This window comes from Bos taurus, chromosome 25, assembly GCF_002263795.3.
Source record: "Bos taurus isolate L1 Dominette 01449 registration number 42190680 breed Hereford chromosome 25, ARS-UCD2.0, whole genome shotgun sequence".
NCBI lineage: Eukaryota > Metazoa > Chordata > Mammalia > Artiodactyla > Bovidae > Bos > Bos taurus.
In genome coordinates, this window is record NC_037352.1 from 24,800,893 (window position 1) to 24,825,278 (window position 24,386).

General features: G+C 54.3%; 1 protein-coding gene across 2 annotated transcripts in view; it reads right to left on the reverse strand.

Moving 5' to 3' along the window:
- Window positions 1–3,391: 3,391 nt before the first annotated feature.
- Window positions 3,392–24,386, reverse strand: part of NSMCE1 (NSE1 homolog, SMC5-SMC6 complex component) — a 35,472-nt gene continuing 14,477 nt past the window's right edge. The window contains exons 3-8 of one of the 2 annotated variants that reach the window (XM_024984993.2): window positions 12,632–12,753; window positions 11,536–11,613; window positions 10,191–10,337; window positions 5,245–5,361; window positions 4,086–4,206; window positions 3,392–3,607 (exon numbers count right to left, since the gene is read on the reverse strand). In XM_024984993.2, the coding sequence (XP_024840761.1) occupies window positions 3,528–3,607; window positions 4,086–4,206; window positions 5,245–5,361; window positions 10,191–10,337; window positions 11,536–11,613; window positions 12,632–12,753 (665 nt within the window). In that variant the 3' untranslated portion in view covers window positions 3,392–3,527. 2 annotated transcript variants of the gene reach the window in all.

Genomic DNA, 24,386 nt, shown 5'->3' on the forward strand with positions numbered 1-24,386 from the left:
AGCTTTCTCCCCTGGGGGAGATGGCCCCAGCAGGTCAACTCCAGATCCCTGCCCCTTGACCCACAGGTCAGAAACCCCAGGGAGGGTTCTGACCGGCAGGCCTGGGACCTGGGCCCACCCAGGTGCAACGCCAGGATGCCAGGGTGGCTGCTCTGATTGGTGAGGCCCATCTCGCAAGCCTCCCCCTGAACCCCACTCCAGCTACTGGGAGAGGCAGGGATAGAAAGCATTGATGGGCAGCCAAAACTAGCTCCTAATGTCCTCTGTAATCGGGCCAAGGAACTTGAACCTCACCACGTGGGTCTTGGGGCTTCAGGGTTTTGAGCGGAGAGACCTTAAGAATAGGCCCTAGAGGAAGCTGCCTCTTGGCCAAGAAGAGCGGGGGCTGATGGGCAAAGCTGCAGGGAGGCCGAGGGACTGATTCTGTGAGTGAGCCCAGGCCAGGGCCTGGCCTGATGGATGGGGAAATGAGAGCGCCATTTAGAAAGGAACTGAGGGCTCTGAGCAGGTGCTCGTGAGGTCGTTTATCCCCCTACCCGGCAATATCAATAGTTATTTACCTGATTTTTCATATGAAGAATTTATAGTAAAAACACCGCTGAAGGTAGTGAGGCATAAAACAGGAAAGCCACCGTATCCACAGGCTCACCACCAGTGAGGAGCATGGCCGCGGGGCCGCAGACGAGCTGTTGCTCCGGAGCTGCCTGTGGAGCCCTCACCCCTCCCTGGCTCCAGCTCCCACAGCGGCCCGGTCCTGCTCTGAGCTGCGGATGACGGACGAGGAGCGGGTCATCTGGGTTCTGGTTCTGAAGTTAGGGACTAGGGGAAATGTTCTTTAGAACATATCACGGCCTGGCCGCCTGAGCAGATGTCCCATGTCAGATGGAGACGTCACAGTGGACATCTGAGTAGAAGCCTGATGGACCTGGAATCCGGAACTGACAGTGAGACTTGAGGAAGGTGCTCCCCGCAGCAGCTGCAGGGGTCCTGGGGCAGGAATGCCTTGGCGAGGAAGGGGACTGTGCAGCGCTGGAGAGGGCGTGTGGGGTCAGCAGGGCCTGGACTGTCCCAGGGCAGGAGGGATGAGGTCTGCTGGAGCTGCCCTGTGAGGACAGAAGGGGGAGGCCTGAGAGCAGGTAAGCAGTGAGTGTCCCTGGTCCAGTGACCCCTGGGGTAACACGGTCAGGGTACCAGTGGGAGCGCTGGGCAGTGGAGGACAGGCTGTGCTGGGGGACAGGCGGAGCAGATCACACGGGCCCTGAGTGCCTGCAAACTGGGGGTTGGGGTCCCCAGGAAGTTCACACTGGTGGCCATGCAGGGGAGAGGGCAGCAGGGCAGCGCCCAGCAGCAGGTGCTCAGAGCCTCCTCTGCACCAGCCGGGTGCGACCCTGCCTCCTCGACCGCCCAGCCCCCTGCTCAGACAGGCAGCAGGCCGCGGGGTGCTGCTCTGCTCCGGGCCCCCGGCCTCCTGCCCCCTTGCCTAGAACAGCACTGTGGAGGACCCCCTCTCCCCAGGGGTGCAGCCTTGGAGAGTGCGGCAGCTGGGGCTGCCTGCATCTTAAGGGTACAGCAGAGGATGGACGGGATAGTGGCAGCTGCTGTTTGGTGCCCACTGTGGCTAGGGAAGGGGTCTCACCAGCCAGAACGCCCGAGTCCAAGACTGTCTTTTCTGGAGCAGCTCTCCTGACTTGCTGTGCTTTCAGCGAGCTTCCTCAGAGCCTTGTGAGAAATCCCTTTTCTGGGTAAGCTGATGGGGGTGGTTTCCATAGTGTGCTTGGCACACACACCCGCCCCCACTAGTCGGGGCTCCTACAGGGCTTCACGAAGGCTTGCATTTGCCCTCAGAAGGCTGGGCCAAGGTCCAGCCTGGCTCATACGGGCTCCAGCTGAACACCTTTCACCCCCTGGGAGGCGGGCCTCAGGGCCCAGGCTGGACCTGGGTCACACTCCACACCCGTCGACAGAGGTGAATCGGGCACAATGTCCCTCCCTGCACGGGTGGAGGACACCCCACTCTTTCAGCACCCACGGCTCGTTCCCTCTCTGCCCATAACATCATATTCAATTTGCTGAAACTTCTTCCTCACTCGGCCATGTGGCTCAGGAGGGGCTCCTTCCTGTGGCTGAGGGGAGACCCAGGTCACCAGTGCCCCCTGGACTCTCCCACCCCACTTCCGCAAGTATGCAGACTGGATGTTTGCTGAGATGAGGGAGCCACTAAATGAGACCTGCCCTCTTCCTCCTGACAGTGGGGACTGGGTGAGCGGCTGGCTCCAGGAAGTACAACGGCCATTTTGCTACCATGAAGAAAAGAGGCTGATTTGCTGGAAGACCATGTTTTAGCCCCAGCACGAGGCCAACACATGACAACAGGGTGGGGACAGCGATGCAGATGCGTGGGGATGCCCCTGGACCCACTACATCAAGCCTCTTCAAGAGCCCCCGTGGCCTTCCGTGCTGACGCCAGTCTGAGTCGGGTTTTGTATCATGACTGAAGGGGTCCTGATTGATACTGGGGTGGAAGGGAGGTGAGTCAGGGAATTAAAGTAGTGTGGCAAGTGATGGTCGAGGACGTGCAGGGAGGTGGGGGACCAGGCATGGAGGTGTTGACCGCCTCGCCAAGATCTAAAGGGTGAACAGGTGTTGTCGGGAAGGGCAGGACACGCGGGGGGAGAGCAGGCAGGCAGAGGGACCATGTGTGCAGGCTGCGGGGTGAGAACAGGAAAGTTCATTCAGGAACAGAGAAACGCCACACCCTGGGAAGTGGGAGTGGGGAGAGTGAAACGCACAGGGCCCCTTTGTGGCCTAAGCCTCAGGGCCACGGGGGCCATCAGGAGCTTCAGCAGGGGCGGCCAGGCACCACGGGAGGGTGACCCTGGGGGAGAAGCCGGGAGCAGTGCGCAGGGGAGGGGAGCTGGGCCAGCCTGGGTGGTGGCCGTGGGGCTGAGGGCCATCCAGCAGGTGGGCTGCATGAGATTTGGTGGTAGGCTTGATGCAGGAGGCCCAGGGGAAGGAGGCGTCCAGGCCGACTTTCTCGGTCTGGCTTGGGGCAGCTGCAGGCGGGGCAGAGCGCCCAGTGAGGACACATGGCCACAGCCCCTCCCGCAGCCTCATGCCGTTCAGGCCGGTGGGTGCATCTCGGGCCAGGGAGGATGCGGGGCATGGGGCGGGCCCAAGGCCAAGGCTCCCACACGTCCAGTAAGTCAGGCCGGCCAGTGTGAGTAGGACCAGTGACCAAAGCTGGGGACCGAAGGCAACGCTGCCCTGAGCAAGTAGCCTTGGGCCGTGCTGGGCAGGAGGCGCTCGGCCAGCCTCAGCCCGGACCCGAGGCCGGGCCCCCAGCTCTCAGTGAGTGCCAGGAGAAGGGCACACCACCAGACGAGGCCACAGAGGCTGCTGAGCAAGTTTATTCCAAACCTGTTAACAAGCGAACGTAAAAGATAAAAAGGTGACCCATGTGAACCGTGAAACTGATGCCTCTCTTCCAAATGGGGCAGGCGGTCACTCCCCCGAAGGCAGGGGCCTGGCTAGTGCTGCCGAGACCGCGAGGGCCTTTTGTTCGATCTGGACATACCGGTCTCCCTCTCCTTTTCGGGGTCGAAGACTTCTGTACAGAAAAGCCAGAGGTACTGTGAGTGACGGGGCTGGTGGACGCCCCCAGCCACAAGCCTGTGCCAAGGACTCTGTCCCACGAACAGTTCACCCTCCAGGGAGGCAGGATGAGCCCCAGTCTGGGGATGTGCTTTCACCTCCCCTCCAGAGACAGCTGCGGGGGAGCACGTCTACTGTACCAGACCCTCGCATGTCTCGGGGTTTCTGCTGGGTTCCAGAGCACCTTGCTGGACCAAGGCCAGCAAGCAGGCTGGCCTCCACGCACTGCAGAAGGTACTTCAGTACACGGGGCCCGGGCCCGCACACATGTGGAGCCCTTGCTGGGGTGCCCTGTCCACCCCCCACCCTGGTGCCCCCTCAGGGCCGGGCACGAACACTCCGGCATACACACGGCCTTGCCATACACACGGCCTTGCCATACACACGGCCCTGCTACAGGCCAGGAGGAAAGCGAGTGGCTGGGGGACACAGACCTGGCACCTCGTGGGGCCAGTAGTCGTTACAGTGGGGGCAGTGTGGCTCCGAGCTGGACTGGAAGTACTTGGCCACACAAGGTAAGTGCATCCTGATTCCACACGTCTCGCAGCTTTGACCCTGAAATGAGAAGGTGATGGCTTGAGAGCCCGCTACACACCTCCATGTTCATAACCCTTCAGGAGACTACAAGGAAGGCATCCCACTGGCTCGGTTATTTGTCTTCCAGGCCCCAAACTGATAATGAGAAAAACTCTGAGTCTTCAGCGCAGTGGGTTTTAGTAAAGCAGCTGACGAGTGAGCGCAAAGGGAAGAAGCTCAGGGCTCCAGAGGCCACAGCAGGGCAGAGTGGGTGGCGGCCAGGCTCCTGGAGCAGCGAGGTCACCCCCAAGCCTGGACTCTGAACATGAGTGGGCCCTGAAGGGGGCATGAAGACGACCACGGCTTTCAGAAGGCACTTCAGCAACATGGGGCAGAGCTTTAAACAGCTGTGTGCACGCTCTGTTCTAGAAATTCCACTCCTGGGATTCCAACCTAAGAAAAATAACCACCAGGTGCCCAAGGATGCATGTGCCAAGAGGCCCAGCCCAGTCCAAGTGATAACTGCAAAAAGAGAGAATGAAAAAGGAGGAAACACAGGGGCTTCCCTGGTGCTCCTGGGGTTCAGACTTCATCTTCCAGCACAGGGGGTGCGGGTGCGATCCCTAGTCAGGGACCTGATGTCCTACCTGCCTCACTGCCGAAAAACCAAACCATAGAAAAACAGAAGCAACGCTGTAACAAATTCAATAGAGGCCTTAAAAACAGTTCGCATCAAAAAAAATCTAAAGCAGAAAGACAAACACAGAATCCACCAGCACTGGTCCGGCTGCTCTGGTCTGAAGCTGTACAACGTACTCAGAGGCAAACAGACAACAGGAATCTGTGGATGAGACAGAAAGATGCTTGGCGCATTGCTGCCAAGATAATATGGGCCACACAGACTTCTGAGAGCCATTCTGAGGAAAAAAATAAAAAGCGCCTGGGACAGAACTGAAGGACCAGGGAGAAGCAGGCCTTCGTGCACTTGTTGTCAGACGTTTCTGAGGAGATGCCCGTCGTCAGAGGCCTGGGCCCTGAGTGAGTCTTGGAGAGTGTGCCCCGCCCGGCCCGGGGTACCTGGATAAGCAGGCTGCGGCAGATGTTGCAGACCTTCACGGCGTCGGGGTATGTCTCCCGGATGTACTGATCCATCTCCAGGATGGCCCGGCCGTGCAGGGTGAACTCCCCTTCCTTCTGCGGGGACGCAAGGCGGGGGCATCTTTTATGAGCTGGCACACCCGGCCCGCTTCCCACCCAGGAGGTACCTCTGTTCCCACGGCCCAAGGCCAGGAAAGGGGCAGAGGTCCACACACCCCTCGCCCCGCAGGCATTCACACCGACCCCTTGTACAGTCTAAAGTGGGGAAAACTTAGGTGAGACCTGAAAGAAAAGCGAGGCGAGGACCCCCGCCCCACATTTCCTTAGCACCTTCCTCGTGCCTTCACAGACGGGAATCCTGGAGCTGCCCCAGCACCCCCGGATGAGGACAGAGGCCGGGAAAGGGAGCCGCGACCCCATGGAGTGAACCCCACAGCCCTGAGCCAGGCCCCTACTCCTTCCTCTCCCTCCCCCAGTGCCTCCCACCCCGACCCCAGGGAGCAGCACTGCAGTGCCTCCCAGCACCACTGCCTGGAGACTCTGCCTGGACCATCCAAGATCACTTCCGCCCACACCACTTCACAGACAATGCTGGAGGTGGTCCAGGGAGGCCCCAAACCAAGTGGTGTGGGGCGTGGTGAGGCCTCCTGGTTCCCATATACAGACAGCCCACACGCTGTGTAACCCCAAATCATGGGAAAGCCAGAAATATGGAAAAACTTGGCTGACCCTACGGCCAACTCACAACGAAGAGGCAGGATGAGGAAGACCTGACTGGAGACAAGTGTCACAGAAGCTCATGGACATTTATGCATCCAAGTCAACTAAGGAACTCGGATGGAACTTCTTGAGCACATGTTGTAGCCCTGGGGGAGGAAGGGCTGCCAGTGGGGTCCTGGGCAAAGGTGCACAGTAGGGCGGGGGGCAAGCCTTGCAGGGGCCGCCCCCAGAGCCTGCAGCGCCGGGTTGGCTCAGCGCCCCTGCGCCGCTTCTCTACCTAACGCCACACACGAGGGGCTGCTGCTCCCACCCCACACCCCATCCCCACGACTCCTGCCTCCATCCAGCGTGTGCGGTGCCACCCGGCCAGGGAAGTGCGTTCATCCTGGGCCTCCAGTGTCAGGCAAGTGACCACCCAGGAGGAGATGGGCACAGGCGCCGAGTTAGAGAGCCAGAATTCCGACCGTGGGGAACAGGGCAAGCAGGCAGGACAGAGCCCGAGGACTCCCGCAAGTGGAGGGAGGCCCAGCACGAGGCAGTGGTGCCCTGCACTGCAGAGTCGGGCCAGTCAGGAAGGGGACAGGAGCTCTGTGCCCCGTGGTGCTGGGCATGAGAGGGCGGGGCCCAAGGCCGTCCAGGGGCCTGTGGCCGCTACCTTCTCAAAAGCCCCAAGTCCACAACAAGGCTGTCTCCATGGCCACCACCCTGATCTACCCTCCCCCTGCTCGCCCCTCTGGGACCCTCTTTGGAGACCTGACCTCTGTGAGGCCCAGCCCCTGAGGCGCTGCCATTCTTGGGCTGAAGAACAGAACCCCTGTCTGCCCACCTCCAGGCTCATCTTGTGCCCTTCCCCAGAGCACCCGGCCCCTCTCAGCTCCCTGAGCCCACCCTGCCCGCTCGGGTGCAGGCCGCTCCCTCTACCCTGGACCGTCGTCCCCACCCCAATCAGCTGCCTCCTCCCCAGCCTGCAGCGGGGTGCCACTTCCTCCACTGAGGGCAGGTCCCCTCTGAGCGCTGCTTCCTCTCTGTCTGCAACTCTTACTTCAGCGAGAGTGGGGCTGACCTCCATCTCTCTCCCCAGACTGTGAGCCAGGCCTGGTTTTGCTCACCCTGTGTCCCTAGCACCTGACGTGTGGCCCAGCACTCGGCCGTGTCATGATAAACATCTAAGGGGAAGAGTATATAACAGCCCTCGCATCGATCCCAAGGAGGAATGCCAAGGCTGAAGTGAGCAAGTTCAAGTTCAGAGTCAGGTTTGAGTCACATTTACTAAACGCCTACTAGCTGCCTGGAAGTGCCCCGTGCTCATCACTCACGATGGCGCTCACTCCTCTGTCACTAGGAGGGGCGGACTGCCCTCGATCTCCAAGGAAGATCCAACCCCAAGTGACCTCCCAGGCCTGACAACCATCCTGAGCTGGGGCCCTGTGTTGGGGACTGGTCCCTAGGCCGTGCGGACGTGCAGCTGCCAGCAGATGCCCAGGTTCCGAGCATCCACACTTCTCTGAGGCAGCCTCTGTCTCAGAGCCTCGCCCACTGATCCCAACCACCGCCCCCCAGGGCCCCCGAGGGGCTGCACAGCTGCCTCAGCAGCTCCGTGCCAAGGCAGAGCCTTGCACAGGGCAGGGCTCTCCTGGGACTTGGCTGGGGGGAAGGGGTCCCATCATAATGAATACAGTGCTGCTGGGGGACAGGTCCCCCAGCATGGCTTCTGAGGAAAGCCCCATTTCTGAGAGGCCAAGAGTGAGACTCAAACATGGTCCCTCCGGTCAAGGTGCTGCTCCAGGAAGGCTGATCAGAGCACCAGCCAGCACTCACCCCATAGCCCCTCAGCTGGTCCTTCAAAGTGACACAGAACACATGGCCATGACCGTGTTGATCAGCCTAGGGAGCACTCCACCCTCAGGACAAACACCGGCCAGCCAGCACGGTCCTCATCTTTCAGATGGGAAACGGGCTCAGAAGCGAGAAGCCACCTCCAGAGGGAACGGCCAGGCCAGAAGAGGACTCTGGGGTGTCTCACCACCATGCCCTCCCCTTCCCTGGCCTGTTTCTTCGTCCACGTGAGGCCCAAGGGATCAGTCAGCAAGGAGGGCTCCCTCAAGACTCGCGGGGCTCTGGAGGCCAGTACTCACAGAACCCCCAGGCCTCAGGAAGGCAGCACCAGCACCTCCAGTCCAGTTCCCCGAGGAGGAAGAAGAGAGGACAAGAGCTGGGGCCCGAGCCAAGTCCAGCAGACCCCCAGATGCGTTGTTTCCTCCAGTCGTCCCCGCTCTGGGCAGCAAAGCATCAGTCCCGATAAAGTCGGGCACCCAGCCCTGCATCGTAATGTGACAGCATCTAAGTGCGCTGGACCCACATGGCCAGCCGTGGGCCCAAAGCCGGGCACAGAGGCTGTACCAGGGCGCCAGAGGGTGAGGCCCAGGGAGACGACAGGTGTTCGTACCAACGTGGACTGTATGAGTGCCGGTACCTTCTAATCTACGAGGAGTTCTTGTATCATCTGGGGGGTACGTGTGAGATACATTCGGTTCTCTGGAACTTCAACTACCCACTCGGCCACGTTCAGTAAGCAGCGCCTCCAGGAGTGACGAGGTACAAAGATGAGGTCCCAGTCCCTGCCCTTAGAAAGCTTGGCCCGAGGACAGAGTGCGGTCGGTTATGACCCGAGCTGTCCGAGAACATTCCGTATTGCCAAATCCACCCAAGAGAGGAAGAAAAACTGTGACGAAGCAATTGATGGGGGCCTGCAGTCACACTCGCTGGAGCCTGGACACGGCTCGGCCACTTGCCAAGTGGGGGACTTCACCCAGATCACGGAGCTGCAGTGGGTTCAGCTACAGAACAGAGCGAAGGGCTCCCCGCGGTCGCAGGGGCTGAGCACACGAGCACACGATGTGCAGACATGCCCAGAGGCGCTGACCCCACGAGCGGTTCCCACTACTCCTGCCCTCACCACTGTGGCCTCTCCAGACAGTTCCTCCTGTCCAGAAAGCACTGCAGGAACTGGATGTTTCTGGTCAGACTGCCAGGGCAGCCCACCCCGAGATCAACAACTCAGAGCACGGTTGCCACGACTCCAGAGCTGAGCTCTCCCCGGAAAGGAAGTGAGCATCATGTCACCACAGCAGCGGCCTCCAGCCACAGGTCTGACCACCAAGTGAGGAAGTTGAGGGCCCCTCTGAGCAGTCCTGCCCAGACACAGCCCAGAGGGGCAGGAGCGGGGTGAGCAAGGCGGCACGGAGCCTGTCTGGCTCGGGTTTCTTGGAAACTGTGGTGCATTTGTGGAAAAAGAACTGAAACGTCTGACTGTTCCAGCCAAAAGAAATAGACACAGGGTGTCAAGAAACTCGAACCTTTCAAAGATTGCTACAGCTCCTCTCCAAAAGCTTGTCGACACGTCCTCTTGGCTCTTTGAGGGCCACCATCTAAGAGAAAGGATCCCAACAGCACTGGCCTTGGAGAACTTGACAGTGATAACCATGATGGGGACAGTGACTCCTGTGGGCGCCCAGCACCGGGGCGTGACTCCCACGCCCTCATCCCGCTCCTCACTCACCTGGAGGTGGAGCTATTCCTCCCCTCTCACAGCCGAGGCACACGGGGCACCTGCGGCGGAATCTGGCAGCAGCACCGTGCTCCTGCCGACCGCACTACACCGCCTGCTTGGGGCTCAGAGTCCAGGGCCTGCACAGCTGCCTGAGACCCTGGCTCTGCCACTTCCAGTTGGACCTTCCCACCCAGGTCACTTGAGTAAACAGGGTCCTCCTTGCAGGGTCACTGTGGGCTTCATGCAGACAGCAGGGGTTCCTGACCTCCAGGATCTAAAGCCTGACCATCTGAATGTGGAGCTGACGTAAAAATGCACAGTGGGCTTCCCCAGGGCCCAGACGGTAAAAAATCCACCTGCAGTGCCAGAGACCAGGGATAGATCCCTGGGTGCGGACGATCCCCTGGAGAAGGGAATGTAATGCAATGCAATGCGCTTGAATCATCCCAAAACCATCCCCCCTCCTCAGTCTGTGGAAAAGCTGACTTTCACAAAATCAGTCCCTGGTGCCAAAGAGGTCTGGGATTGCTGAGATAAAGGGACCTGAACGGCCTCAGCTCAACAGACACCCATTAAATACGATACAATCTTGGAGGAAACAGTGTGATTCATGGTAAAAAGTGAGCCAAGCTGGAAAACCCACAGCGAGAAATACCTCAATCAGCCACTTGTTTTGTACGAACTTCTGCAGCACATGCTCAGCTTCCTTCTTCCTCATCTTCTTGCCTTTAAGCTGATCAACCAGGTTCAAAATATTTGTGGAAGACGCAAAGCCAGTGTCTGAGTCAATAATCAGCTCCAACTGGAAGAGACAGGAGCCATGTCCATCTATTAGACTGGGGAGAACAACTCTTAGGCCATAATGCCGATCCTGGCGGGATGCAGTGAGACTACTCATGTCACAGGCAGAACTGAGGGACTCTTCAGGAAAACAGCTTAACAATATGCATCAAAAGCCATAGATATGTTTTGACCCAAGTTGCTCCTGTAACAGCATTCCAAATGAAGGACCTTAATGCCCCCTGAATCAAGAAGGATCACTTTACCTCCCTGAAGATGGAGAAGATAAGGAACGAATGAATAAGGAAATGGGGCAGCACCCCTCCTACTCAGAGGTGGGCAGGCTGGAACCCGGAAGGGAAGGCACCAGGGTGGCCCAGCAAGAGAACACACCGGGGAGCCACAGAGCTGCTGTGGACTGGGGCTAGGAGAAGCTGGCTGGAAGGTGCCTTAAAACTTCTGCCCACAGCAGAGCAGAGGAACCGGGAAGATAGGCTGCTTGTGTGCACACACGTGCACACACACACACAGCCATGTATTTACCATCTTAGAATCCGATTCTCAACCCTGGCTGCTAATCAGCCCCAGAGGCGGCTTAGGAAGGAATGATTCTAGGACTCAGGCCTCAGAGACCTGGACTCACAGACCTGGAGGGAGGCCAGAGCGCCCGCGTTACTTTCACCTCCTCAGTTACTGCGGGCACCCAGGGCTGAGAACCACTGTCCTAACCAGGTGCTCACCCGGGTGAGTGGCAAGGCGGCCGAGTGAACGGCTCTTAAGCCGGGCATGCAGAGCAGCACCCCTCCAATGACTGGGTAGATGGATCACTGGGCACCTTCTCAGAATTCAGGCTCGGATTCAGCAGTCTGGGTGGAGACTAGGGTTCAGCCTTTCCGGCAAGCTCCCCGGGGATGTTTTTGACCCTGGGACTCGAGCAGCAACACCTGCTCAGCTGCATCCCATACCCAGGAGGTCACTGCTATTCAACCAGTTGGAGTCAAACCCAGACCAGCTCTTCTTTCCCAGGCGGCCGTGGCAAGCTCCCCAGCAATCACCTGGCGGCTATGAATTCTGAGAGGGCCACTTGGTGACATGCCCCTGCAAAGGGCTTTCTCAGGCAGCAGGGGGACCCAGGAAGGTTGAAGTTTCCATTTCTAATGAAAGACGGACGTTTTCTGTAAGAAGCCTGGCTGATGGGCAATGGGAGTTGCTGTACTTACAGCCTTTCTAAAGAGATCCAGCTCATTCTCTGCAAAATCTGATGCCATTTTAGAAACTGAAGTCGTTGCAAGATTCACCTAAAAAATAAGTTAGCGTGAGAGTCAGGCTGTGCCCTTCACTTGTCACAGTTAAGTCACCTGCAGGCTCTTCCTTCCTCCCCTCCCCCTCCCCACCTCACCAGTCCTGGAGCACTTTGTGTCCAGGCACTGTGGGCCACGGGGATAAATTTGGAACCAGTCTTACAAGCTTAAATCTTTAGCTCAATCAATATGTCTAATTTTCAGAGATTTCAGAATTCCCAAGGTTGTGTGACAGCTCCAAACTCAGATGAATTCAGGAAGCCTGTCTGCATGCTAGTGGGGCTTCAAATGCAGAAGGCACTGAGAACTCTGGCAGTAAACAATACTGATTCACCGACTTAACCCAACATTTCCACAGCCCTTTCTTCCACAGAATAGGGTTTGGGAAACCCTGGGCTAAAGCCCTGTTCTGTGTGGGCCTGGCTGGTAGAAGCGTGGTCTCTGAAGGCCTAAAGGAGTTCCCTACCCAAAGATGGGGGCTTGTATCTCACATCCTTTTCCCTAGCCAGGAGGGAAAAAAAAAAAATGTGAACACAGCAGGAGGCCCCAACGAGGTCTCAATCCTTAGTGACCTCACGTTTCTTTCTTTCCAAAGTTTCTATGTCTTGTTCTAAACGAAAAGGCATTTTTATCCCTTTACCCCTAATATTCCATTCATCTAGGGTGACTTGCAGATGCCTGGCAACAACCAAAATAAAAGCTAAGGCATGCTGCCCAGTCTCAGGGTAGAGGGGGCATTCCAGGTGGGGCAATAAAGCCAGCGCTGCGTTGAGAGCCAGGCCCAGGTTCTATTACCCCCAACCTTGATGGCTGCAGAGGACACTACAGACCAGGGGGCCGGCAGCGAGCATGGAGAGACGAGACTGGGTCAGGGAGGTGGCCAGGCCCAGTGTCTTTCGCCCTCCACGCCCCTGGTGAGGCGGGTGCACCTTCATCTGCACCCCAGGAAGGAGGGCAGAGGCTGTCTCCACTGCAGTTCCCTAAACATTCACCAGGGGGCTCTGTCTGCTCTCACCAGCGCGTAAATAGGTCTCCCGTCATCTTCAGTGACACCTTTCTTTATCTCTATGTACAAGGACTCCAAGACACTGTTAATTGTGTTGATGAAGTCCTCCAACTTCTCTATGGTAGCATTACCTGGAAATAAAGAGGTGAAAGAAAAAAAGCGGAGGGTGCTGTATCAAAAGTGTAGCTTGTTTCAATCTGCCATCAACCTGCACACGAAGCAGCAAAGCCACACCTGGGCAAAGGCGCGGCCCTGCTGGGTACTCGAGTGCCGGTGCCTGTGGCTTCTTCCTTCCTGGAGCATTCAAACAGACGGCGCTGTGAGGCGGAAAGCCTGCCGAGGTCTTCCTGTCTCGGGCGGCAGTCCCGGCCTCCTCACCCTCCCACCCCCACCCCCACCCCTAGTTCCCTGCTGCCCGGTCCCCGTCCCCCCCAGGTGCCTCGGTGCCGTGGGCATCACAACCAGACTCCCCGACACAGCCTCCGTCCCTGCCCGCCTCACACAGGGATCACGTCCACCTCTGTCCTTCCTCCCTTCATTCAACACGTAAGCACGGACTGAACACTGACACACAGGCCCTGTGTCATGCCCGGGGCTGCAACAGTGAAGAACAACCCCATGGTAGGAACAGCAGAGTACCCATCCCGGGTAAGGCCCTGATCTGAGCATTGTTCACACAGTTATGAACCCATCCTGCCTGCAGAGCGGGGCACACTTGCCCAGGGTTCACTGGGAGCCCCTGACCTGAGTGCCAACCACCTCCTGCTGCCCCTGATGGCAGGAGGTGCTGCCCAGAGATGTACAAGGAAGCCAGCACCCTTCTCCAGGGCCATCAGCCCGGGACAGAGCCCGGGGAGCACTGCAGGGCCGGGGAGGATGGACAGCAGACTGGCTGAGGAAGGAGGGATGGCCGGGAGGGCTGCGGAGGCTGCAGTGGAAGGTGGGAGCCAGATGGCCCAGGGCCCCGTGAGCCGCAGGGTACAGAGGTGTGTGCCCGTCCTCCTGGGGCCACGGGAGCCTTTCAGAGCTGGGAGCACAGGAGGGACATGGTCAGCCTTGTGTCCTGGAATCACCCTGCTGAACTGAGAGACATTTCTTTTGTTTTTGTTTTTGTTTTTGGTCTCATCTCACTGCATGTGGGATCTCAGTTCCCCAACCAGGGACCCCAACCAGGGATCAAACCTGTGCCCTTGGCAACAGAAGAGCAGGGATCTTAATCACTGGACCACCAGGGAAGTCCCTGTGAGACTTTTAAACCCAGAGCACGTATTACTGCTTTCACTTACTAAAATAACAAATTTCGAAAAATTTGTGCCTTAGAAAAATAATCACTCCAAGGGAAAAAAAAAAAAAGGGCAGAAAAACACACAACATAACAGTTATGAATAAAGCAATAATAAAATCAACAAAACAAAATGCTGCAGGAAAAAAGGTTATCTACCACACTGATGACCAAGGCCACTGCTAGGAAGGGAACTAAGGTGAGCCGGGGGTCAGCCCAGGGCACTTGATATCTGTTTGGCTTCTTACAGAGAGAGGTATGTGTAAGCTCTTTGAATTGCTAAATACTATGAAAGTCTAGAAAAACAAAAGGTCACTCTGGTGGCAGTGGAGGTCATGGCCAATGTAAGGGCAACAGCCGTGTCACAGGCACAGCTGAGGAGACCAGGACAGAAATACTGATGCGCATCACAGCGGGGGTCTAACCTTCCTTGATTTAAGTTACTTAAGTTAAAAAAAAAAAAAGTAACTGAAAGAAAAAATTCATATTAATAAACATGGTACATGGACGTGGCAAAAATTGTTCAGTAATGTGACGATGTGGCCACAGATGCTGTAAAACTGTGATCAGAGGAGTGAGACACGCTCACGTTTCCTGCCTCTGTGCCTCTGAGCCTCTGAGCAAGAGCCCTCCTTCTCACTAGTACGAAAGCCAACTTGCAGGACACTATTTTCCAAAAGCTGCTCTGGTGCTCCCCTCCTCTCCCACGCCACGCAGAGCACCTCCACCGTGGACTCCTCGACCCAGAAAAATTCGGCCGTGGAGAGGGGAGGCCCAGGCACCAAGACCCCCCTTCTGCTGATGGACAGGAGCTACCCCATCTACCCCAAGTGACACACAGCGGCAAGTCCCACCTCCTTTGAAAGTGAGAATTCAGTTTTTCCACTGAAAAGCCCTCTCCTGGGTGCCATTCAGAAAAATGTACTCGGGGGGCGGATCAAAAGCCTTCTGCTGCCTCGGACTTTCCAGAAAGCCCATCTGCAGAGATGAGCTAATAGCCGCCCTGTGCTTCCCTTCGCCCACCACCTCTGGTTCATTGTCCAGCCTTGCTTTTCAGAAACATGAATGTTTTCAAAATATTTTCATCTAAGGAAAAAAAAAACCCACTTCCTATCGCTGTCCTTGCAGCAGCCCACCCCCTGCTCAGGGGCTCCTGTCTGCTCCACTCACCCCGCCCTCCGTGAGTGTGAGCGTCCGTCAGGGCTCAGCCACAGTCCTCACCTCGGCTGACCTGCACGTGGTTCCCACAGACACGCGGTACCACGTCATCACCTGGGAATAAGCTTTCCTCCTGTTCAGCAGCACCCCCTCCCCAACTGGATTTCTTGGGGGCAACCAAGGCAGCAGGAGGGCCAGCCCAGGCCCGCCCCACCCCTCTGGGGCCCCCGAGGCCCGCCTCTCCCTTCCTCTGATGTCTGAAGGCCACCTGGTGCCTCACGGCCTCACACATACCTAGGAAACTTCCCTCCACCCTCTCTCCTCCACCGCCCCAGCTCCAACCAGCCAAGCTCCACCCCTCAGGCTCCCAGACGCCCCCTCGCTGCCCTGCCCACTAGACAAGGGTCCTGGGCTCTGCCTTGTCCCCCCAGAGTCCTCAGGCACATCCTCCCCTCTCACACTTTGTTCCAGGCACCAGAGCTGGCTGTCCTACTCCTGGAGTTTTTCTGCCATATGTGTGACTTTGGGGGGAGAAGAGACCCCACAACCAGAGAACCGGAGGGCAGGAAGCTGGGCAGGGTCGGGGGTCAGGTCCCAGGTCAGCCAACAGTGGGCCCAGGACCCGTGTGCAGCCTATCAGACAGCCTCTCAGTCTGAGTGAGCGACCCAGGGCAGGCTGGGGGTGGCTCCAGCGCAGCCGCTGCAGAGGGAGAGGGGCTGTGACCGTGAGGTGCTGCTGCGCTTTCCGTGCCTTCAAAGCAGCTACTTTTCACTGCTCTGCCCCCTCTCCCTGGAGCCCATAGTAGAGAAGCTACAGCTGGCAAGTCTGGGCTACACGAGTGTCTAATGATCCATTTGGCCCCAGTATCCCATGAGTCCAGGGTCATGATACCGGGCATGAGACACCGAGTGTATCACGTGATTCTGAAGCAACTATTTCTAGTCTTGGTTCTACCACTTCCAGGGACTTTAGCAAACTAACAAATAACATGGCTCTTGCCTTCAGATTCCAAATCAACTAAGGAAAAACGATAGGCTTTAGGTATCAGTGTATCCGGTTTCTGTGGGTAGCTCTGGGTCAGAGGCTGGGTGCCTCCACACTAATGACCATGCTCGGCACCATGGCTGGACCAAGCAAGGGTCTGTAGATCCTCGGCGCCCCTGTGCTGTCTCTCCCTGTATGCACAGCATGCGTACCCATGCCTTTCCTGTGGGCTGTGGTGAAGTTCTACTGCTGGGTTGAGAACAACGGGCCTGTAAATGCAGGGCTCGTTTCATCACTGCAAGAACACTAACTCCATAAGGTGAGTTGCTATCATCAGCTTTACATACCAGAGTTAAAGCACTTGCCCCGAGCTCCTCCAAGCGGAAATGAAGCCCAGGTCAAGCATGGACTTGAAGAAGAGCCCTCGGGGCCTCTGGGGAGCAGAGCAAGTGTCCCCTGGGAACATTCCCTGCCCCAGACCCCACCAAAGTCACATCTAATTCCTCTAGAACTTGCCCTTAGAGTCACAAAGAGAGACGCAGCCAACACAGAAAGAGAGTGAGTGTGCAGGCAGGGCCTGGGAAGGACGTCAGAGGGCCATGCCCAAAGGATATGCGCGGAGCTGGGCCCGGCCAACATCTCATCCATCAGCCAAGAGAGGAGGTCCAGCCCTGACCATTCGGCCAGATCACAGCTATGGGAGGAACTGAACTAGAGGACTCAAAAGAGAACAGAACTGCTCTTTCTGTAGCAGGAAGTGCCTCCCCGTAGGGGCAATTAAAAAACGGGACTCAGGGCAATGGACAGGCTGGGGCAGCAGAGAACCAACGAGATGCTTCTCTGAGGAGTTGTGGCTGGTTAAGTTGCTTTTGAGAGACTTTTTTCTGGCCATCACTGTATACATTATCTCTTTTTCTTTAAAAACAAATTTTAATTTAACCAGCAGACTTCTTATTCATCAGTCTCTGCTCCCCAGAAACCTATGAGAACCCAGGGTTCACTGCATGCTTGGGCAGCAGGAAGTCTGCTGCCCTAACTTCTGAGCAACAAATAGTTTTGTTCCAAACTAGGCACCACGGATAGGACATTTTTAGGCAGAGGAAATACTATTTTAGGCAGAGGAAATAACAGCAAAAAATAAGACCCCAGGGGACTGAACCACGCATGGGCTAACTTGCCCCATCAGAACCCTCTCATCTGGTGGGGCGAGCTGGGTGGTCCTCCTGAGTGCCGCACTGAAGACAGGGCAGCCCAGGCCCGGGCCAGACATGGGCACTGGGGCACAGCGGGCCAGGGAGCAGACCCCGGGGCTGGGCAAGGCCAGCAGGCAGGCACACTGGGCCGCAGAGATATGCGAGAGGTCACGTCCCAGCCTGGGGCTTTCGTATTAACTGCCTGGGGAAGATGGTCCTCTTGACCAACAGTGCAATAGGCGAGTTGGAAGACGGGAGCTGACAATGGCACTTCCGTGGTGAGCAGTGAACAGTGCTGGGAAGAGCAGGCATGAAAGGAGGACAGCCCACAGACTAGGCAAGAGTTCTCTCCATCCGTAAGCACCTGCGACAGTTTCGTTCCCTCAGGATCTCATCAAAGGCCCCACAAACAACTGCCAAGGGGATACAGTAGAGTCTGTTTTCCGAAAGAGAACACCAAGGGTCAGAGAGGTTAAGGACTTAACCAAAATCACAGAGCAGGTGACAAAGTCTGGACCAGAAATCAAACATGTGGCCTTCAGCCTGGCACAGCAACCAAAGAACTTGAGCATTCATTTTTTAAAAAAAGGAAACAATTCTTACTCAAATATGCAATGAGGTCTGAGAACTACGTCAAAATGATACGAGGGACCGGTTAGGATCACAGATAAAATAAGATTAGTCATGAGTTGTTTTAACCGGGTGACGAGTACATGAGGCTGCATTGTATTATTCTCTCTCCTTATCTCTCTTTTTCCATAATAAAAGGTTAAAAAAATATTTCAACACTCAACAATACATCCTGGTGCCATTAACCCTCAGGAGTCTGAAACAAAAAAGGGAAAAATGACAGTGTCCTGTGACAACAGAGATTAGCTCAGGGCTCTGATGGTGCAGAGTGAACAGGCTTTTAATAATGGGCTCTTTTAAAAAATCTATTGGTGAGAGATGTGTCTCCAGGTATAGACATTTCCCCCCACCAAAATCAAGAGGTTATTTCGGCTAGGAAGTCTACTCTTGGGCCTTACTTCAAATGACAGGGCATAAAACTTACTTTATAGCCCTCGGCATAGTTCCAGCATCTCGGCCACATGTATTAAGTGCCCTAAAACCCATGATAACATTGCTGGAGTGGCGACAGGGACAGACGCCAACTGTCCATATAAGTGCAGGAAGCCTACTCGTCAGCCATTCCCCTGGCCGAGGCCTATTTGTCAGTACTTCTGGCAACGGAGCAACAGGACTCCCATCATGATGGTACTGAGGCGGGGCAAAGTCCAAATTACACTGTGAGTCATCCCAGAAAACCCAACCACTTTCAGCAGAACTTCACTGCTGATGCTGTTCACGTGCCTCTCATTTTCATCTCGCCCTCTGAAAACAAGCGGTCCACCCATCACTGAGATGCGTGGCAGCCCCCACCCGCAACCATCCAAGCAGTCGAGGAGCTGATGAAGGCTCTGCAGGGCGGGGCTGCCACCCCTGCTGGACCGAGCAGCTCAGCTTCGTCCCTGAGCTTCTCCCTCAAGCTCATCTGAGCAGAGCTGTGGAGACTGACAAGCCAGATGTCCATGGAGGCCGGGCGGGAAGCACAGATGTGGCTAGCAGCGGGCACAGAGGGTGAAGTGGACAGCGAGCGTCCCGTCGAAAGAGGCAGGGCTCTTCTGCACCAGGCATGTGCCCAATTTTTAGATTTTTATTAGAAAAATTGTTTTTTCTCATGTGAGAAAAGTTTAAAAAAAAAAACAGTTTTTAAAAATTAGAAATACTATAGGGTAAAAACTACACTTGCAAACTAGACCCCAATGACAGCACCAGTTTTCAAAATGTGGTTTGGGCTGGAACCCTGCCATAAAGACACAGGGAGACTACAGAGGCCACAGTGTCCCAGGTCACCAGAGAAGCAACTGTGGTTTCTCAGAGGAAACAACTCAAAGGAACAACTGTGTCACACACATTCATCTGACAGACTGATGTACAAACCGACAATAACCATGTATAAAAACAGGGCTCTTATCCACAGTCGGCACCAACCAGCCCAGGAAACCAACCTATCACCTATAGGAAGCCAACAGTAAGCTCTGTAGAATGACCAAGTCTTGATTAATAACTGACAGCTTCCCTGATTTTTGTCTTAGGCCCAACCAGAGAAAGTCAAGAATGCTCCCCCAAACCCATCACAGGCTGTCCTGCCTCTAGTTAGCCTGCCTCCAGCTTCCCGAGCCGCAGCCTCCAATCGGGATACCGCCGAGGCCTTCCCTCTCCCCTACCATGGAGCTTCCCCACTCCTCAGCCTGCCATCAGGTCTCCAAAACACAAATGCCTTGAGAGAGCAAGCTCTAAGTAAACAGCTCTCACCTGTCCTCATCTGGGTGGTCTTTGCTTAATACCCACACCTCATACACGTGGGAATTGGCTCAGCGGCCCATTCCCAGCAGGGCTTAGGAAGGGGCTGAAAGGCATGCAAGGCTGCGGTGCTGTCAGAAGAGGACTGACCACTTCCATCCTGCTCACTGCAGCCCTCCTCTGAGTCCCCACCACCTAGCCCGTCCTCCACGTGCAGCCGGGGTGAGACCAGATCCTGGCACCACCACCACCCACCTGGAAGCCACCCGTGGCTCCCACCACTCCCGGCCACACTCGTGTGTGCCTGCTCGCTCTACACTCAGTTGTGCTAGCCTTCCCCTGGCACTCACACCCCTTCGGCACCTGCACTCGTCATCTCCTTCTCCGAGGAAACGATGACCACACTTTCTAGATTTTCTAAGAAAACCCCAGTATCAGAAAATCAGCTTATAGAGGGCTTCTCTGGTGGCTCAGTGGTAAAGAATCTGCCTGCCAATGTAGGAGACATGAGTTCCATCCCTAGTCCAAGAAGATCCCACATGCCACAGACTAGCTAAGCCCATGCACCGCAACTACTGAACCTGTGCTCTAGAGCCCAGGAACCGAAAACTACTAAGCCCACGTGCCACCACCACTGAAGGCCGAGTGCCCTAGAGTCCATGCTCTGTAACAAGAGAGACTAAAGCAATGAGAAGCCTGTGCACGGCAACCAAGAGCAGCCCCGCCCGCCACAACTAGCGAAAGCCCGCGCAGCAGTGAAGACCCAGTGCAGCCAAAAATAAATAATTTTAGGGAAAAAAAGAAAGAGACTGAGCTTACGAATTCCTATCGCAATTCCCACTGCACTGAGGACCAATGTCACAGACCTTCTGGGGCTCACTTCCCCACCCCCAGCCCCGGGATCTGAGAGTGGACACTATGGGGAGGGACGAGCAGGAAGGAAGGGGCTGCAAGGAGCAGGAAGTACGCTAAGCCACGCACGTCACCTAAGCTCCCTGTGTGACCCTCACAACTTTTCCATGAAGTAAATCAGATTTCCTTTACAAAACAGAAAGCAAAGACAGAAAGTGAAAAAAAACAAAAAACCAAAAAACTTTTCCAAGTCCCTGATTTGAACTCACATCTTCAAGAAAAGGCTTCCTTGTTCCTGCCAGTGGTGTGTGTGGTGCTCCTGCTGAACTCACTGCCAGTCCTCCCACACACCCACAAGTCCGCCCCTCCTGGGGGGATGCAGTGCGAAACACATTCCGGACCTAATGAGGCCCATGCTTGGGAGAGCGTGCAGCACACCGAGGTCCCAGCTCAGCAGATCCACGCTGGCCTGGGAGGGACCGTGCCCACCCCGCCACAACCTCACCCCGCGGACTTGGACGCAGTGAGTCTTTCAAGAGCCAGAGATGGGAAAGCCACAGCATTCGTTCCCTCCTGGCTGCAGAACTTCCAGAACCCAAAAGCTCCAGCCTGAGCACATATCACAGCTGCCTGCTGTGAAATTCCATATGTTTGAAAATTCATCAAGTCCCGTTGGAGATGTTACTCTTCATGCTAATTTTATGCCACTTTTCAGTTATGGGCACACGCGTAATCCCCCCTGATTAACTGGAAAGGCAAGCGGGCTGACAGCAGTAAGGTTATTATCACAGTGAAAGGAGAGGAATGTGCAATGAGATCGTTAAAAGTAGGAGGAAAACTTATCTGGAGCCAGCATCTGATCATCACTGAGTCCTCTGTGGAAAGAGAAGGTGCGTTTAAACGTGACTGCGGACACAGGATGGAATACTAAGCGGAAAGGTGGGCAGCAGCACTGCCTCGCCACTAACACAGGCCACGCACCATGAGCCGGAGCCCTGAGCGCAGAAATGGCCGTGTAAACCCACACGAGAAAAACAAAGCGAGGAGGAGAGGTCTGACAAACAGAAAATATCCATCACTCCCACGTTCCTCTGACAGTGTCCCCTAACCTATTTTTGGTACATGCACTTCAGTTCACTAGTTTTTTGCCTGAACATCCTATTGCTTATTCTACTCACTGAAATAATGTGTCAATTTTTCAATCTAAGATTTTAGACATTCTACCTAATTTGTCCTTCCAACAAACTGTATATGACAACGAAATGTAACACGTGATGCTGGGGTGGCTCCTTTGCTAAAAAAGACGTGATTGGGACAACGGGAGAAACTCCAACGGGATCTGTGGACCAGATGATAGTGATGCATCAATGTTAATGTTTGGGTTTTAATGGTCGTCCTGTGGTTACGTAGGAGAATGTCTTTGCTAGAAGGAAACACCCCAAGAATGTAGGGGTAACAGAATTTCAAACTGGTAACCTACTCTCAGATGATTCAGGGTAGGGGAAGTTCTTACAACTCTCCTGTGAGTTTAGAACTACTTCAAAATAAAAAATAAATTTAAAAAGCAAGGCTAGGAGCTTCAATCCAGGCAGGCCCTCAGTGAATCTGGCGCTAATGTGGAAGGCAGCACGGGGCAGTGGAGGGGGGAGCCCAGAGCCACTGTGTGAGAAGGGGCCGCACAGCAATCCACACTCCAGGGATTTCTACTTCCTGCTCTTAAGACAAGGAGGCTGCACCCAATGATTTCCTAAAACTCAACACGTTCAACCACACAAAACCAGAAAGACCAGCCCCCAGAGTTTAACAAGGCAAGTAACTTTGAGAGACTTGTTGCCATGAAACTGTGGACCGTGGTGACATTTTGCTTCTGCCCTTAAAGCCACACATTCCAACCAAGAGTCAGGTTCAGATTCGGGGCCCCTTCAATCCCCCAAGGTGGGCAACACCATTCCCTGACAACATCATCAGGAGGAAATACCTACTTCCCAAGGGCTCCTGGGCCTCTTACAAAGGCTTCAAAATTCAGGTTTCCATGCTTGCTTTGTTTTTAGGAAACTGAACGCCAACTGTCTTGGGAGTCATTTTGAGGAGGGGGCCTCCTCACTTTGAGGAGGGGGCCTCTCCAGGTAAGCAGAAAGAATACTTCTCCTGAATGCTGCATCTATGTTCATTGAGTCCCACATTGATGACACAGGGCCTTATGAGACCAAGAGAATGAGCTACATTTTGGAAACCTGTTGACTTCCCTACACGGCACTGACAGGCCACAGAACACATGCCGCATGTTCCATTCATAAAGCTCTGGGGTTGAGTGACTTGATCAAGGTTACACAGCTACCAAGTAGCAAAGCTGGTTTAAATGCAGATTTTTTTTAAACAGCTTTGTTCAGATACAATTCACCTACAAGTTTAAAGGGCACAATTTAGTAAGACCCTTGAAACCACCACGACAATCAAGATACTAAGCATTATCTGTCACCACTTACAAGTCTCCTCATGTCTGTGTGTCATCCCTCTCCCACCCCTCACTACCCTCCCCTGCGCCATATCCCCAGGAGACCGCTGAACTCCTTTCTCTCACTACAGCTAAGTATGAGCTGTCCAGAACTGTGTATATATGGATTCATACAGTATATACTCCCCTTTGCTTGGCTTCCCTACTGGGCATGACCATGTTGAGATTCATTGATAACGTAGCACATAGCAATGGTTCGTTCCTTTTTAATGCTAAGTAGAACCCACCATCAGATGGATAACACCACAGTCCATGTATCAGTTCACCTGTCGATGGGACAATTAGGTTTTTTTTTTTTTCCATTTTGGGGCCATTACAAGTAAACCTACTCTGAAGACTTAGGCCTGAGCCTTTGTGTGGACATATATCTTCATTTCTTGAGCCTAAAAACAAATACATGAGAGAGAAATAGCTGTCGTGAAACTGCCGCCCTGTTTTTCAAGATGGCTATAGCATCTTATACCCAACAGGAGGTGAGTGCTCCAGTTCTTCCGCTGTCTTGCCAACACATGATACGCAGTCTTTTAAACCACATCTATTCTGACAGGCATTTAGTGGTCTCTCACTGTGGTTTTAGTTTGCATTTCCCTAAGGTCTAATGAAAGGATAAGCATCTTTTCGTGTGCTTGTCTGCCATCCACAGAACTTCTTTGGTGAAGTGTCTGTTCAAGTCTTTTGTCCCTTTTTCAATTGGGTTGTATTTTTCTAAGTGTTGAGTTTTGAGAGTCCTCTATATATTCTGGATACAAACCCTTTATCAGATATGTGATATGCAAATATTTTCTCTCAGTATTTGGCTTGTCTTTTCATTCTCTAAGCACTAAGTATATTTCAAAGAGCAGAATTTTAAAATTTTGAAGTGCAATTAATAATTCGTTCTCTTATGGATCATATCCAAGAAATCTTGCCTAATCCAAGGTCATGAAGGTTTCTTCCTATATTTTCTTCTAGAAGTGTGATAGTGTTAGGTTTTATGTTTAGGAATATGATTAATCTTAACATTTATATACGGTGCAAAGTTGGCTCAGGTTCACTTTTTTGAAGATGGATATCTAATTATTTCAGCATTGTTTTTTGAAAAGACTATTTTCCCTGAGTTGCCTTCGCATGTCTATCAAAAATCAGCTGTCTCTATTGTATTCCACTGACCTGTAGATCTTTCTTTATGCCAATACCACACTGTCTTGATATAGTAGTTATATAATGTCTTAAAATCAGGTCATCTTAACTGACCTAATTAACCTAATTAATCAGATAATTAATTAGCATTAATCCCCTAAGTTTGACTTCTTCAAAACAGTTTTTGCTCTTTTTGATTCTTTGGATTTCCATGTGAATTTTGGAATCAGCTTTTCAATTTCTACAAAAAAAAAAAAAAGACCCTGCTGGAATTCTGATAGGAACAGAGTAAAGGGAAAAAGTAGATAATTAAA